The sequence below is a fragment of the Eublepharis macularius genome, chromosome 1 (assembly GCF_028583425.1).
Source record: "Eublepharis macularius isolate TG4126 chromosome 1, MPM_Emac_v1.0, whole genome shotgun sequence".
Classification (NCBI taxonomy): domain Eukaryota; kingdom Metazoa; phylum Chordata; class Lepidosauria; order Squamata; family Eublepharidae; genus Eublepharis; species Eublepharis macularius.
Genome location: NC_072790.1, coordinates 196,587,925 through 196,605,746, shown reverse-complemented (window position 1 = coordinate 196,605,746; position 17,822 = coordinate 196,587,925). Strand labels below are relative to the sequence as shown.

Below are 17,822 nucleotides of genomic sequence, written 5' to 3'. Positions count from 1 at the left end.
TTATAACTGTTCTTATGCAATTGAAGAAACTGATCCCCCGTATAGGATACTTGAAAAGGTACACTATTTTTGAAAGTTGCTCCTGAAAATTTCAGCTATTGGATGGCAACAGCTTTTTTTCCCCCAGAGGACTGAAAATGACATCTCTCTTAGATCAAGATCTGTCTGTTCCATTTGTAACCACCATGCTCCTTTCCTCAAAAAATCTCACTATCAGTTGGAAAATAAAAAAGAGTCCAGTAGCACCTTTAAGACTAACCAACTTTACTGTAGCATAAGCTTTCGAGAATCACAGTTCTCTTCGTCAGATGCATCTGATGAAGAGAACTGTGATTCTCGAAAGCTTATGCTACAGTAAAGTTGGTGAGTCTTAAAGGTGCTACTGGACTCTTTTCCATTTTGCTACTACAGAGTAACACAGCTAACTCCTCTGGATCTATAAGTTGGAATTAATCCTAAAGACTACTTCACCATTTATTGGTTTGTACAAGTTAAGTATCCTGGAAGATTTACCTAATGTTCACCAACACAGTTGTTTCCCTATGTATGGGAAGAAGATCTAGTAGGCTAGTGTCAACTCCTATCTACCTAGGGACACTGCCTCCTCTATCAGCTTATCAAAGCAAGGAGCCTACCTCCTTCAAGAATGCTACTTCTGCTTGTTTCACCTGCAGAAATACGTTCTCCTCTTTGGCTGCCCCAAGGCTGTTTTGAAGTCCCGCTCATTATGGCTGCTTTATCCTAACTCAACTCTCAGGAGCCACCAGCTTCCACAAGTCTCTTCAAGTGGGAAAGGGCTTTATTGCTGCTGGAGAACTACCAGGATGTCACCAGTAAATGGAGGTTAAAAGGGAGGAGAAGAGAACTATGTATGTGGTACTGAGTCCCCATTGGGAGAAAGGTGGGGTATAAATGAAGTAAATTAACAAACTAGTAAATCATCAATGAAACATACAGTCACAGTTGCCCATGACAGAGATAATTTTTTCTGTCCTGCTATGTTATCTGATAAAATGGATTTTACAAGTTTTTTGAAGCACCACAGTAACACTTCATAGCACTACCACAAGTGGGCAATGCATTGCAGGCAATGAAGCCAGTTATATCCCCTTCAAGTCTCTGAACAACTATCAGTGGCATACAACCTGCAACCATGAAACGGTGTTCAAGCTGTTTGCGCTTCAACACCAGTCACAACAATCTTTAAAATATACTTAGAAAAATCCAATTAAATTGCTTACAGATGCTTATTTCTTAATTATTCAACTTACAAATGGCTTTCAAGAGGAACCTTTAAAATCTTTCCTTGACTGCATCATCCTCTGACTTGGAACAAAAAGCAATTAGCCCCTGATGTGCAGTTCATGAATCTATATCTTCATCTCTGTGGCTAGATTGTGGCTAGACTGCTTGTCTCCCATTTTTATCTCTACTAATTTCTGTTACAGAAAAAAACCCCAAAAAGCAACTTTAATTGTTCATGTCTCTAAACTGTACAGATAGAAAAAGAGAATGATACACAAGGTCTCCAACCTTCTATTTTGAGCTGTTGAATAATTCACCTAATAACAGGGGTTCCAACTTCTCCTTAAAACTATCTCTTATCAAAATAAATTACTTCATAATCGGATTCAGCATAGCTCCCAATTTTTCCAAGGCATGCACATGTGATTGCTTGCTTGAGGCAGGTAATAGTACATATATAAAATGGACATGAGTAAAATAAATCATAGATAGGCAATGATAAGCCTTTGGGCCAGATTTAAATGTTAGTTATTTAGTTATATTTGTACCCATTTCCCCCATTAAATAGGGGCTCAAATCATATATCATGTGCCTTCCAATGTTCCTACCAAAATTTAACAAGATATGGTAAACACTACCAACCATTTCACTTGTATAGAAGGAAAAACATGATCAATTCTAAGAAACAGAAGATACCCCACACTTTAATGTAACATCTTTTTAAAGATTTTGTATGCAATATACAAAAGTACATATTTGTATATAATGCTGCTTAACTGATTAAATATAAAAAACCTGTTAAACCCACATAAATGCAAGTGGATATAAATTATCCCAAGGCACCCTTTCCTTTCTTCCTAGAATTTATGATGTACTACTCTCTCTTCACCCACTACTACCAGGAAATCGCCTTCAGAAGACGTTTAAATACAAATAGATAGCCTAATGAAGTACAGCTTCAGCAACCAGCATATTACTGTGCACATGCAATGGCTAAGAGGGAAGCAACTGTAGAAGCAAGTGGTATAAGTGTTCTCTAGTGTCAATGCATAACTCCTAGGGTTTTTTTTCTCGAATGACTACCCACAAACAACTGTGAGGTTCTCCATCCTTATCAAGATTATTTCAGGTGAGTAGCTGTGTTGGTCTGTAGTAGAAAAGTAAGATTTGAGTCCAGTCACACCTTAAAGACGAATTAGATTTCCAGTCTATTTGCTTTCAAGAGTTTTGAGAAGAGAGTTTTGTCTCTCAAAAGCTCACACCCTGGAAATCTAGTTGATCTTTAAGGTGCTCCTGGACCTGAATCTTGCTCTCCTTCTTATCAAGATGCAAAAGATTCCAAGGGGCATAATATTGGACCTGTGTCCAATATTATATATGGAAGCAGAAAAGGAAAGGAAATCACTCTGTCCTACTAACAGATTGATATATGAACAGTTAAGTGTAGAAAAACATACAATGTGGGTAATGTGAGGTGCACACATGCATTTTCTCTCAGGCCTGAGTAGACAGTCTTGTGCAGAATAAGCAACACAACACTAAAAAAAATATTGGGGGGGGGGCGCTATTAATTGTTCTGCCTCAGGTGTCCATGAACTCAGACATCTGGCTGAACGGAGAAAAAAAACTTCAAACCAAGGCAGAATTCTGCTTCCTATGTTTTATGCAAGCTTTTCAGAAAATAGTATCAGAGATATTGATTTCAGGAAAAACTGAAATTAAACAAGTACTTGTGTGCTTGTGGCACATTGCAAGCGTCTACATCATTTTGCTCATTAAGAATTTTTCCACAGTACATTTTACCTCTGATTTTTGCAGGTCTGTCTTATACTTAAGGCTTCCAGCTCCAGGTGAGGAAATGCCTGGAGGGGTAGATCCTGGGGTTTCAGGAGTGAAGGAACCTCAGCATGGTATAATTCCATACAGTCCACCCTCCAAAACAAGCCATTTTCTCTAGGGGAACTGTCTCTGCAGTCTGGAGATGTAATTCTGGGAAATCTCCAGGCCCAACCTGGAGGTTGGCAATCCTCATTACACTAATCTTCAACACTTCACCCTAAGTATGATAATTTACATGTTCAAATATGCTTTTACATGGAGAGTATGCCCAAACAATCATGTTAAATTCTGTTCAAATATGTAACCCCCCTCCTGAAGTCTTATGTCAACAGTCCAAAGAGTACCATAATCCTGCATCTCCTACAGAGCCCTCCTCGTCAGAGTTACACTCTTCTAAGTCAACCAAAGTCTTAAAAGGCGTAGGAGGGAACAACTCTCCTTAGGATAGTGCTGCTAAGGATTCAAGTCTACACTCGAGGTGGGCACAAATCACAATACGAAGCAAAAAACACACGAACCAGGCCAATTCATAGTTCGTGAAAACGCAGTTCGTGGGACCGCGTTACCCACGAACTAAATGACTTTTTTGACCTGGTTCATGCGAGTCATCAGCGGTTTGTAAAGCCAGACAGGCTGGTGCCGCTGATCATGTGTGAAACTGACAGCCCCGTTCTCCTGCCGCTTGGGCAGTTTCACACCTGTGCTGGGTTCAGCCGATGGGCTCAATTTCACTCACACCGCACGGTGCAGGGTCTGTCAAACTGACAGCTCTCATTCTCCTCCTACTCAGATGGCAGAACAGGGCTGTCAGTTTGACAGACCCCGTGCTGGGTTCAGCCGATGGGCTGAAGCCGGTGCAGGGTGAGTGAAGCTGACAGCCTTGTTCTCCTGTCTCCCAAGTGGCAGAAAAACTAGAGCTGTCAGTTTGACAGACCCTGTGCTGGGTTCAGCCCATGGGCTGAGGCCGGCACAGGGTCTGTCAAACTGACAGCCCTTGTTCTCCTCCTGCTTGGGCAGCAGGAGAACAGGGCTGTCAGTTTCACTCACCCTGTGCTGGGTTCAGCCCGTTCTCCTGCCACTCGGGGGACAGGAGAACAGGGCTGTCAGTTTCACATGCCCCGCACTGGCTTCACCCAATTGGATGAAGCCTGCATGGGGTATTTTGAAACTGACAGACTTCTGCTGCTTTGGGGCGACAGGAGAAGGGGGCTGTCAGTTTCTAACACCCCGCACCAGCTTCAGAAGCTGGCACCAGGTGTTTGAATTCCATGAACTATGAACCACAAACCAATTCGTGAACTGGTAAAAGTTTGTGGAAGTTCATGGTTCCCGGTTCATGGAATAGCAATGAACCATGAATCAGGTGGTTCCATTTTTTTCGGTTCGTGCCCATGTCTAGTCTACAGAGGACTCTTATGTTTGATGCATAGAGTTAAGAAAAGAGAAACAAAGTCTGGGAGGGAAAGTATATCACATTACAGTGTCTAGCAGAGACATGATTTGAGTAAAGAGAGCAGAAAGAGACAGGAAAATATGTTTTATCTGTCACTAAACAGAAATAAGGGAAGCTAAAATAAGACTAGAAGAGGGGTATGGGAATGGAGAGAAGAATGTATGAAGGAACTATGTGAAGCTTGAATCAGACAATAGAAAGATCAGGGAAATGCTGCAGGCTCCACCCCCCCTTCCCTCACTATTCTGGACCCACTCATCAGCTATGACAACTTATGAAGCAAGATTACCCAACCAAACCAGAAGCTTAAATTCCTTCTTCACAGCAGCAGCAGTTCTTAAGTCACAATGTCTTGATACAGCCAACCTGGCCACCTGGATCCATGTTATGGTAACAACAAAACTTGACTATTGTAGTGCACTATACATTGGTTTCCTGTCTAAGTTAACTAGGAGGCTCCAATTGGTGCAAAATGCTGCAGCTCAACTGTTAGCAGGAGTGAGTAGGAGCATAAACATCACTCCCATCCTACAGTCACCCCGTTGGCTACCTATCAGTTACCGTGCTCAATTCAAGGTATTGGTTATTACATACAAAGCTCTTTACAGCCTTGGCCCAACATACCTATGGGACGACCTCCCTCCCTATGTCTCTCCACAACAACTTTCATCTATGTGCCAGCCTGCACAGGGGTGAAATCAACAGAAGCCCGTAGACGGGTTTTTTCTGTGGTGGCCCCTACTCTGTGGAACAGACTGCCTGAGGAAGTCAGGAGAACCACCACACTCTTGGCTTTCCGCAAACAATGCAAAACCAAATTATTCAAAAAGGCTTTTTACTCAGATAGGAAGGTGGTATAGTAGGTAGGGGGTTTCAGATGTTTTGCTAATGAGTTAGGGACCATAGACTTCATCATTATGTTGCCTTACATATTATCTGTTGCTTTAAATAGTACTCCTATATACTACCTGTGCTTCATGTTGTCTAATGTCAGTCCTAGAATTGATTATGCTCTGTTTCAGCAACTGGATCTTTACTAATATTGTCTTTGTAAAACGCTATGACATTGTTTACGGAAATGTCCTTGACACTGTATGGAAATGTCTTTGATACTAGTTGTTGTAGATTTTCCGAGCTGTATGGCAGTGGTCTTGGTATTGTAGTTCCTGATGTTTCTCCAGCAGCTGTGACTGGCATCTTCAGAGGTATAGCACCGAAAGACAGAGATCTCTCAGTGTCAATGCGTGGAGATGTTAGCAGGTAATTTATATCTACTCTGGAAGGTGAGTTTGGGCCGAGTCATCCTGTAAGTTTCCCAGGACGTGGCATGCTAATGGGGGGAAGCTTCACTGTATCCTGAGGAGGTTCTTTTGCATATGGATTGGTGGTTGATATGCTAATCTTATCTGCAGGGTTATTGAAAGATGCAGACTGTTTTGTTAGCCTGGTGCTTTTCAGGACTGGAAACCATGCCCTATTCATTCTTAAAATCTCTTCTTTCCTGTTGAAATTGTGCTTATGCTTATGAATTTCAATGGCTTCCCTGAGCAATCTGACAAAGTAGTTGGATGTGTCCAGCTGCTGGCGAAATGTCAGGAACGACAATGCCAAGTCCATGGCCATACAGCCCGGAAAATCTACGCTGAACCTCCTTACGGTTTCGGGGAGCCTGCCAGGAAAGTACTGCCTCGACCTTAGCGGGATCCATCTGTACTCCTTGGCTGGACACTCGGTGTCCCAGGAACTCAACTTCTTCCCTGTCAAATTCGCATTTCTCAAGCTTGGCGTACAACCCATGTTGTCTAAGTCTTTCCAATACTGAGCGCACATGCTCCCCATGCCTGGCGGGGTTGCGGGAGTAGATCAGGATGTCATCCAAGTATACAATGACATAATGGTCGAGGAGGTCCCGGAACACATCGTTGATAAAATGCTGGAAGACCGCTGGCGCATTACATAGGCCAAAAGGCATTACCAGGTACTCGAACTGGCCGTAACGAGTCCCAAAGGCCGTCTTCCATTCATCCCCTGATTGTATCCGGATGAGGTTGTATGCTCCCCGCAGGTCTAGTTTAGTGAAACGAGTTGCTCCTCAGAGCCGCTCTAAGAGGTCAGGGATCAGAGGTAGTGGATACCGGTCTCTGATTGTAATCTGGTTAAGAGCCCGGTAATCGTTGCATAAACGCATGTCCCCTCCCTTCTTTTTGACAAACAGGACTGGTGCAGACGTCGGAGAGGCTGAGGGTCAGATAAACCCCCATGCTAGGTTTTTTGCCAAAAAGTCCTTTAGGGCTACTCGTTCTGGCTCTGATAACGAGTACAGGCGTCCGTTGGGAAGGGATTTATCAGGAATCAGGTTTATGGCACAATCGTAGGGTCTGTGGGGAGGTAGTTGATCAGCCCCCTTCTCCTCGAACACGTCCGCGAACTCTGCATAGCGGGGTGGCAGCAGGGATCCCTGGACATTGGCGTCTGCGCTGGCGAGCAACTTCGGGCAGGGATCCGGCTTTCTGGTCGGGAACTGGACGACTTGGCGCTTCCAGTCGATGAGCGGGTTGCTGCCCATGAGCCAGGTCAGACCCAGCACCACCGAGAAGTGCGGCATGCAGACTACATCGAACTGGACTCGGTCCCGGTGGCCTTCCACAACTACCTCCACCGGCTCAGTCTCGTGGGTTACTGGACCGGATTTCAGTAGACGCCCGTCGATGGCCTCCACCAGGGCAGCAACGGGTTTCTCATGCAACGGGATGTGGTGCTGGCGGGCAAACTGCTGGTCCATGAAATTCCGGGAAGCGCCGGAGTCAACCATGGCGCGGGTTTCCAAGTGCTGCCCGTCTGGCAACTGGATGTCTAGGTGGAGGAGGAGGTGTCCCCCTCCGATGTTGAGGGCCCCATTGGTGTAAACCTCTCGCCCCAGTCCGTGTGGGTCGCCGCGAGCTGGGGCTGGTCTTTTGCTGCACCTTCGGGGAGGTGCTTTTCCAGGCAGGCGTTGGCATAGTGGCCGGCCCCGCCACAGTACAAGCAGAGGCCTTGGGTGCGTCGCCTTGCTTTCTCTGCGGCCGTCAGGTGGGGTCGGGCGCCACCCAGCTACATGGGCACCTCTCCTTCTGCCCCCTTTGGAGTGACTGGGGTGGAATAGGGGACTGCAGGCACCGGCCGGGGAATCCCTCCCCGCCGGGGCCCTTCGCTGCGCGCCTGTCTCCGGGCTTCCAGGCGCTGGTCAATGCGCTGGCACAGCACCACAAGGTTTTGAAGGGAACTGGGGCGTTCTGTTCAGGCCAGCTCATCTGCAACCTCATCAGACAAGCCCTCCACGAACTGGTCCTGCAGTGCCGCCTCGTTCCACGCAAGGTCCTGAGCCAATAGCTGGAATTCTGTCGCATAGGTGGCCACGGACCCCCGTCCCTGGCGGAGCCGTCGTATGCACTGGTTGGCATTCTCAGCCTTGACGGGGTTAGCAAAGGCTTGCTGGAGCCGCTCCACAAACCCGGTGTAGTCTTGCAGCAGCGGCGACGGTTCCAGGAGCAGAGGGGTAGACCATTTGGCCGCCTGGCCTTTCAAAAGACTCAGGATGAAGCCCACCTTGGTCTTATCATCAGGAAAGTCTCATGGGCGCAGGCTGATGTACAGCTGGCACTGGGCTAGGAAGACAGGAAACTCCTCCACATTGCCAGCGAACTTCTCGGGCAGGCTTACCGGGCACTTGGGCGGGGCTGGTGGCAGCGCTGCCGTTGCTTGCTGCTGAAGCTGTTGCTGAAGCTGGGCCACAGCGTTGCCCAGTTGGGTCACCGTCTGCTGCAGCATCTGGTTCTGAGCTACAAGTGCAGCAGCTGTGGCTGCATCCATGCTGCCAGTAGCTGCTGAGTGTGGTGGTGGAAGCAACGTGTCGCGCACAGGGCTGGGCACAGCAGGCAGGAGGCTCACTGGTACTGCAGGCTGAACACTACAGGCAGGAGGTCAGTAGTCCAGAAGGCAGCAAACCAGGGTCCAGAAGTCAGGCCAAGGGTCAGGTCCAATATGCCAGTCAGAGAGAGGAGCAGGCAGAAGGGTAGTCAGAAGGCAGGCCGGGGTCCAAGTCCAATCAAGCAGCAGAGCAGGGCACAAGGCAAGGCACAAGGCACAAGGCAAGGCAAGAGCGTCCAGGCGTAGAGCTCTGGTAGCAGGGAGTGGCGAGCTGAGTTGCTTCCAAGCTTAGTTTCCTCGGCGTCTTCCTTTTATGCTGTCCTAATGAGGAACAGCTGTTGCCTCTCTCTCTAACAGCTCCGTTCGGTGCTGTGCCTGTAAACGGGCACTCCTCCGCCTCTCCAAGAGGGCTGTCTGATCTCTCTGTTTCCTCCTTTCAACTGGTCCCAGGTGCTCGGGTTTAGCTTTTGCCCTGGGGGAGTCTTTATCTCTTACAGCCTCTGTGGAGGTTTCTGGCTGTTCCTCATCCTTGACAGTCTCGGCAGAAGCTCCAGGCTCCTGCTGGCCCTTCCTGCTCATCTTCTGAGGAGGACTCTGAGGCAATAGGTAAGGTGGCCAGTCGAGGCTGGGGCTGACTCATGACACCACTACTGCCATTTTCATTAACAAAGGGTAGATGTTTTCCAGGCCTGCCTCTTTGCCAGAGCTCACTAATGGCTGATGCAAGCAATGTTCTAAGACTGAAATGACACCTGGTTCATAGGGTACATTCTCAGCTGGTGCAATGGCTGACCCAACTTCCAAAATAAACTTATTGTGCACTTCAGAACGTACCAGAAGAATCTGGTTTAGTCCATTATGAGCTCTTAGTTTGCACTGGACACCATATGGCCCCAAGAACAGTGGCTGAAATTTGACTGGTTCTACATTGTTATGGCCAGAGAGAGAGTGTGCGTTTGCTGCGCCTGAGAGGGAAACCACTCACCCCTCTCTCACTGGCTATATTTCCTTTATTCTGCCAACACCAAACTGATTTTTCAGGCTTTCTTTTCACCAGCAGTTTGGCCCTGGTGAGTCTTTGAGCACACACAGAGTGCCAGCATGAACGAGCGCCTAGGTAAATGGGGAAGAAATTTGACATGCCTATCCTTAATCAAAGAGAGATCTTTATTGTACAAGAGTATATAATGCAAATCACTGAAAATGAAAGGAAGGAAATATCAGAACACAAAAGCTATGCAGATAACAAAGGGGAAAAAAGGAAAACTTTCCAGATAAATTAACCGGACAATCACTGAGGTTACCTGGCATCTTAAACCACCTCTGAGATCAAGAAGTAGAAGCAAGCTGCCCCTTTATCTCCTTTGCTCCTGGTCTCAAGTGAACATACACAAACAAAGGACTTACTAATCTTTTAAACCCTTCTCCTGAGGATACCCCACCACCACCAATCCTGAGTTGGGAAAATGTTCTTCCATTCTGCCATACCCCCTGTGCAGCCAGACACATTTTACCCCTTGGATCTGGCTTTATTGGACCATCAAAGGTTAGGAAAACAGTCAGTCCTTTAGTGTGGCATGACAATTTGAGGGTTAGATACTTGGCCATTTATTTCTGGGCTCCTCCCTAGAAATTCCTTCCCAGGGATTTACTCCTAGAGGTCACTTAAAGGCTAGATTTATATCTCCCTATCACAACACACATCTTGTTCACCCCATCCTGGCATTTTACTCCCCTTCAGTTTCTCAAAGGAAAAGGACTTAGAAAAATATAGCAGGAGGGAAGGTTAGAATGTCTCTTCTCAAATGTGTAATATCTTGACAGATATTAAGCTGGCGTAAATAGATCACCTTGTCTCTAAAGTGTCAACACACACATACTGGAAGTGTAGGGCTCTGCTCACAAGAACAGGGTAGCACACTGATGGTATGAGTGTCTTGGTGCCTATTACACAGCTAGTCATCACTGAATAATCAATTCACTGCAGTTCCTTGAGTAGATTCATATAATGATCAGATGAAGCTTACATCCACTGACAGATACCAAAAACCAACTGAAACCAAACTGAATAAGATTACATATTAGAGCATTCACATGAAACCACAGTGCAGAGATATGAAGCCATTTTTGGCAGAAAATATCAGATTAGACCACTCCAGCCAGCATCTCAGCTTATAACTATAAGATATGTACCTTCTGTGAGCATATCTGGTACATCTGCTTGATACCTGGGTCCCACTCGGATTTCCCCTTTGTCAGCTAGCAGCGTTTTCAAGGAAGGATCATATACCAGAGAATAGAAGAAAGTATCCTAAATTAAACAAAAAATATTAGTTCAAACAACAGGTAAAATAGATTAGACTTTTCCGTCTTCTAACATGCATATAGAAAAATAACCATTTACTCACTAGCCTATTCTGAAGGGGAGTTGCCCTCTCCATTAAAGAGCAGATTCATAGTTTGGGAATGCTGCTGGATACTAGCCAGTAAATGTAGGCTCAGGTCTCCATGGCCCATAGTGGCATGTATCCTACTGCTCTGTTCAGCAGATTTTGAAGCTTTCCTTCAACCTAAGCAGCCTTGATCAAGTGGCTTTCTGTTGGATACGTGGAAAGGCTAGGGCCTCTCATCAGTGTTATGGATGTTCTTTGAAAAGCACAATTTGGTCATGGTGTTTTCATGCTATGATCATGTCCAGGTTAGATTACTGTAGTGCATTCTATGTGGGGCTGCAGTTGAAGATGTGGGGCTGCAGCTTCATTTAAGACCTTTGCATACTGCCTTGGTAAACCATTTTAGCGGCTGGTTGCTAATGGATTTTTGTGGCACTTCAGACACAATCATTTTGGCTGCTAGTTGTTGACTTTTTTTTTTTAACCTTTTCACACAAAGCCGTTTGTGTTCCATTTGCAATGCAGGATTGAGGCCTCTTTTAACAACCCCTTTCTTCCATTCTTCAAGTGTTCTTTGAGTTTCTGATCAATTCAGAATACTGTTTGAAATGTTTGTGGTTCTTCTGAAAGTGCTGCCTTTTTCATTTTCCCACCCATTTCCAGCACATGCTTTAACAGTTTCTCCAAAGTTTCCCTGTCCCAAACCCCTGGAAGTAACCACCCCCACCCCTTTCCTAAGCTACTAGGGCTTTAACAGTTTTTTTTCTAAAAATCAGCACTACAATATTGTTATATTGTTGAAATGACAAATGTAGCCATTTCCTAGCTTTCATTTTTTTAAAAAAGTAAGTTTCCAGCTCCTTCTCTAGCAGAGATTAGACATGGGCACGAATCAAAATACCAATCAAATTTCACGACGAATCGGGTCAATTCGTGTTTCACGAAATGTGTTTCGTGGGGCCGCGGTTTTCACAAACTTCAAGACTTTTGGGGCTGATTCGTGAATGATTCATGATGCCAGACAGGCTGGCGCCGATCCATTGATTCCCTAGGCAACATAGGCCCAGAATGTCTGCAGATACCTTTCGTTGCCATTGGAAACCCCAATCTTAGCCCACATAACGATACACAGCTCTCCCTACCAACTGGAGAGCTTCCATTCTTCCCTATACAGCAAGGAGCAGGGGGGTTAATCCCCTAGGCAACTGAGGAGATGGGACTTCTGTAGCCATGGGAACACAATCTCATCTCTCCAAACTCTGTTAGGCAGGTCTGTCTGCCAACTAGAGACCTCCTGTTCTGCTCTATGTGAGCATTTTTTATATAAGGCACAGCTCTCTGCCTCGTGCTTTTCAATTCCAATAGACAGAGGGAGAGGGAGGACCTGTTGCTGGGATGTGGAGTGAGAGAGTGGGAGCTTTTGGCTGGATTTGCTGCTGCTTTAAAAGAGACTGAAACACCGCTTTCTTATTTTCAGCTCTTGATCTTGCTGGGAAGGTCATTGGGCGATGGTGCCTTCATTCCTCCACCCCACCCAACACCAGTCTCAGGGCATTGCCTGGCTCTGGGGCCTAGCTTGACTACCTTTTTTTCCTTTTATTTTCTTTGCTTATTTTACTTAGAGCATTTGTCTTGCTTGTTAGGTAAAGAGGAGAGCCTGCTGAAATCTCCCTGCAAGTTTGGCATCTCTGGGTATGAAGGGGGCCATTGAAATGCCCTGGGTTCTGACGAATCACAAAACTAATGAATTGTTTCACGAAACAAGACAATTTCATGGAAGTTCGTGATTCGTGGAATGCGACAAAACACGAAACGCTCGTTTCATTTTTTCCCCATTTCGTGCCCATCTCTAGCAGAGATATACCTCTTATCCATTATATTTCCACATAAGAACGGGCTAGAGACTTAAATCCTTTTTCAGTGAAAGCTGGGAATTCAAAGAACCTGCTTCACCTATCACTATAATGTTATATCAACATAATGATATTCTAATACTGAGTTTTTAAAAAATCTGTACTAGTTGCCTAGTACTAGCACTTATCTAGACTGGAATTTTTTTAATATTGCTGGTTTGGCTAGTAGAGTTGTCTTTTAATGGCTTGAATGTGAAGTAATAGGAGATTGCCTCGTCCCACACTGTCCTGTTCACCAGTCCTATTCAAACCCTTCTCTCTGTACCCATCTCCACATGCAAAAGGTGGGTAGCAACCAGAGACGAAGCTTTCTTGGTGGAGGTGCCCGGACTGAATCCCCTCTCTGTAGTATCTACTCACTTTGGTATTTTATGTACCAGGTCATATATCTTTATTTGTTCAGTTTTTAAACTTAATTTTAGTCAACTATTTATGGATTTCATGCCCTGAACTGTGTCTTGTTTCGTAGTCTATGTTTACTTCTATGTTGTTTTATTAAGGAGAAACTGGTGATTTTTATGGTCTCCTGGATTGGGAAGTTTATTTATTGCTGGTTTGGCTACTTTTACTGGGTTGCCATTTAACTTTTAATTTTGCTATTTTATTTATTCTTATAAGCCACCTCAGTTTTTCTGAAAAGACATCATACAAATACTATAAGTAAACAAATGATAAAGTCATTTTGTAGAAAAAATCCGTAATGCCCTCAAGCATGAACAGAACAAAACACATATCAACACAAAACCTGAAAATACTTAAATATAGCAAGACTTTCCCAACCACTGACAAACTTCATATAAAATGTTTCAGAAGTACTTTTACAACTGTAATGTAATTTTTACAAGAAACAAAAGTGAAAACTCTCCAACCCTCCCACTCCTTGCTAGGCTCAGCCTGGCAACCCTAGCTGGGACTCGCAGCTCCTTCAGAGGTAGATTGTGAAGACAAGAGGGAGGGAGAATTACCTATGCAAGGATGCTTTGGGAATCTCAATGACAAAATTGGATGTACATTTCAGTAACATGTGACACAGCCCATATACGGCTTGCTGCTCAACAATGCTATATATTTATATATGCTAAACATGGAAAATAAATTATAAATTTGTTCTGTGTTAACTGATGTGAGATTCCTCCAGCAGACGTTGGAGAAAGGGAAAGTAACATGTACTTACTTTGCAAGTGGATACTGAAAATTACAGTACATTCAGAAATGAATCTCACTTTAGACAGCTTGATAATCATTGCTTATGCCAACCTCCTTGCTTACATTTAGCTGTTTTTGTGGAGGATGGAAAAGCTACATATGGTTCACCATTATCTTTATTCAGATAACTTGCATATTTTTATATATATTTCCAGAGAATAAAACAAATTTGCACAAAATAATTTGTGGTTAGGAAAGGCTAATAATAATTCCATCATCTAAGAACTTGCACTCATGCAACACTTAAGTTACAGCCCAATTGATTTTTGGCTACCAATTGCAATGTTTGCAGCAGGTTTAGCAAGCCATTTACTGGCAAATGGAAACATGCCAACTTTAAGGACTGGATTGGATGCAAGAGCAGGGACTAGGCAAACATTTTATTCTCCTATTGTTTTACCCATGGAGGCTTAAGAGGCAAGAGGACAGAATTCCTGCAGTTATCCTTGTGTTAGCCAAACTGCTCTAAAAATGGAGAATTAATGTACAGTAGGCTAATATCAGGGATCTTGACCAAATGTATACCAGGGTTAGTAATCCGGACCACCTTCAATAAGTGAGGAGACTAATATTTTAATGAATCATATCCTTTACTTAATGATTTTTCTTATGCAAAATACAGGAATCACACACACATTCATTACAAGTCTAGGAAATAAAAGATGAGAAAAATAGAGACATCAGCAGGAATATCGTTGGTGGGCAATACACACCTGTCCTGGTGACAGATCCAGCAGCAACGGGCAGAATGCCTAGTGAGATGCCAGCAATGCACTAGGTGGGGTGGGGTAGGAGAAGCGAGGTGGGTGGGGTCCTGGGGAGTTTGAGCATCTCCCTTATACAGCCAATTTCAGCCCCTAGGCTAGACCCAGAGTGGGCTTATGCCCTGTCAAATGGTTCTCAGGAAATTTAACGGAAGTAAATAATGTGCCACTCAGGTGGGATAAAGGAGATCAGGACTGGGTACTTCAGAGCCTAATGTTTTGTGTTTGTGACACCTCAAGAATAACAAAAGAGACAGGAGGAAGAGAGGATGAGGGGTGATTGATTTTTATGATGGTCCATAGCGACACTTCCAGAGGGGAAGAAAGGACAGAGGGGAAGAGTGGATGAAAAGTGACCAGCATTTTATGATCGTCCATTGTTTGATGGGTGGAAGTGATTATCTTGATTGTGGGATTACCAGGAAATCCTGAAGCCCCTTTTGTTCCTGGCATCTCCGTATCAAGAGGCCCATCTGAGACACAGACATGCCATGGCTCCCACAGGAAAAATAGTTGTCATTTTAAAACTGTCTCTGGGAAAATGGCTTCTCTCTCTTTCACTGCTAGTCCTGGTTCCTGCAGGAAGCTCAGCAGGGGCTGACATCTTGGCAAGCAGACCCATTTATCTGGGTGCTGTGTGGCAGTCCCATGCATCATATGGGCCTCAGTACCAAGTTATGCACAGTCCATATATAAAGTCCATGTCCACATTCTGTGTGTGTGGGGGAGGAGGGGGGTGTTCCAGGCAACAATTGGTGATTTAATTACACCCAGTAGGAACCAGCTAACGCTCAAATCCAGAGATCCATCACTTGAAAATGTGCATCTATATCACTGCTGCCCAATGGCAGAAGAATCAGGCAAAACCTTCAGTTTGAAGCTGGAAGCTAAAAACAAAGAGTCTATTATCTTTTGCAAACTTTCACTTAAAAATCAAATGAATGGTTTCATACCCTCATTACTACAAACAATAAAGCATCAATAATTAACAGTGAACTATCACACCACACAACCATCATAAGCACTCAAGGCATTTCCTATTTTATTTACTAGTAATACATACCATTTTGGGAAAGAATTGTTTCATTCCCTACCAATTTACTGTTAATCTCCAATTCTTAAAGATACTATTTCAGTGACCAAATTTAAAATGTAGCCTTACCTCTTTAGCAAGATATGATAATACAGATTCTGTCTCATTCAGAAGTGCAACGCTGCATTTCCCCCTATATAAGCATAACAAGAACAACAAATTGTTCATGGCTAGTAATTTCTTCTTGCAAGTAATACAGATCAACAGACAAATTGGAATTTGGCAAATCCATTCAATCATTGATTTGGGCACAAAAAAGTGACAATGAATGCAACAACTGTCAAGGTAATTTAAGTAAGTATATCATTTTATTGTTTATTTAACAAAATATATATCTGCCTTTCTGTACTCATAAGGTCTTCTGCCTTTCTGTACTCATAAGGTCTACCAAGGTTGCTAACAAACTAAAACATTCAACAATCACATCATAGAACCACTAAAATCAAGTACCTCGCTGGAGGCCATTGTTAACACATCCTTGGGCACTGGGGTTTTCCCCGGGCCACTAAAGGAAGCCGTGGTGAGACTGCTCCTGAAAAGACCATCATTGGACCCCACTGACCTGGTCAATTATCGGAGAAGGAAAAGGGGGGGGGAATACTTCCTCCGAAATCAACACAAGAGACCAAAAGGAAGTATGCTACTGCAAATTATATATCACGCAATAAATTACAATTTCAAGACCAGTGGAACTTCATTCTCATTCCAAAATTAAAGTCACATTCATAAACAATTCCTGTAGATAGAACAATATGCACAACCAAAATCCAATCGCTTAAGTCCATGTAAGTTCCATACACGTCTGTAGGTCAGCCGTTAAGACTCTTGACCACGACGTCAGCATATATCAGCAAAGGACCTTATGATCTCTGGATGGAGCTTTTTGCTGATATATGGATTCTTTGAAATTGCACTGATTCGGAATATTGGAATTGCGGCATTACAGTCACACGACGTCGTGGTCAAGAGTCTAACGGCTGACCTACAGACGTGTATGGAACTTACATGGACTTAAGCGATTGGATTTTGGTTGTGCATATTGTTCTATCTACAGGAATTGTTTACGAATGTGACTTTAATTTTGGAATGAGAATGAAGTTCCACTGGTCTTGAAATTGTAATTTATTGCGTGATATATAATTTGCAGTAGCATACTTCCTTTTGGTCTCTTGTGCTGGTCAATTATCGCCCAGTCTCGAACCTCCCGTTTCTGGGAAAGGTGATTGAGCAGGCGGCGGTGGGACAGATACAGGGTTTTCTGAATGATGTCTCGGGCCTAGATCCCTTTCAGTCTGGGTTCCGGCCAGGACATGGGATGGAGACGCTGCTGGTCGCCCTCACAGACGACCTTCGCAGACATCTGGACCGAGGTGGTTCAGCGCTGCTGATATTACTGGATTTGTCAGCAGCGTTTGACATAGTCGATTATGATCTTCTGACTCACCGCCTCACCGATGTGGGGATACGAGGGACTGCCTTACAGTGGCTTGTCTCTTTTCTCCACAGTCCAGGACAGAGCTTGGGGAGAAATTGTCACCCCGTCACCCATTGGTGTGTGGGGTCCCACAGGGGGCAATACTCTCCCCTTTACTGTTTAACATCTATATGCGCCCCCTTGCCCAGCTGGTGTGAGGTTTTGGGCTTGGGTGCCATCAATATGCAGATGACACCCAGCTGTATCTGATGATGGATGGCCAGCTCGGCTCAGCCCCAGATGCCCTGGAACATGCATTTGCAGCCGTGACTGATTGGTTAAAACAGAGCCGACTGAAACTGAACCCAACAAAGACGGAGGTCCTATACTTGAGCCATGGGGGACTGGATTCGGGAGTTTTTTCCACCTGCGGCAGACCAGACAACTTGTCCCTTACCTGTCTACCTGTGACTTAACTACGGTGATCCAGGCAACGGTCATCTCTAGGTTGGATTACTGTAACTCGCTCTACACGGGCCTACCCTTGTGCCTGGCCCAAAGATTACAGCTGGTGCAAAATGCAGCGGCGTGCATCA

At 44.6% G+C, this 17,822-nt stretch overlaps 1 protein-coding gene across 1 annotated transcript in view; it reads right to left on the bottom strand.

Annotated features, from left to right (window-relative positions):
• Positions 1 to 17,822, bottom strand: part of MTA3 (metastasis associated 1 family member 3) — a 201,412-nt gene that overhangs the window by 111,935 nt on the left and 71,655 nt on the right. The window contains 2 exon segments of the mRNA XM_054989242.1: positions 10,637 to 10,754; positions 15,882 to 15,945. Of these exon segments, the coding sequence (XP_054845217.1) occupies positions 10,637 to 10,754; positions 15,882 to 15,945 (182 nt within the window).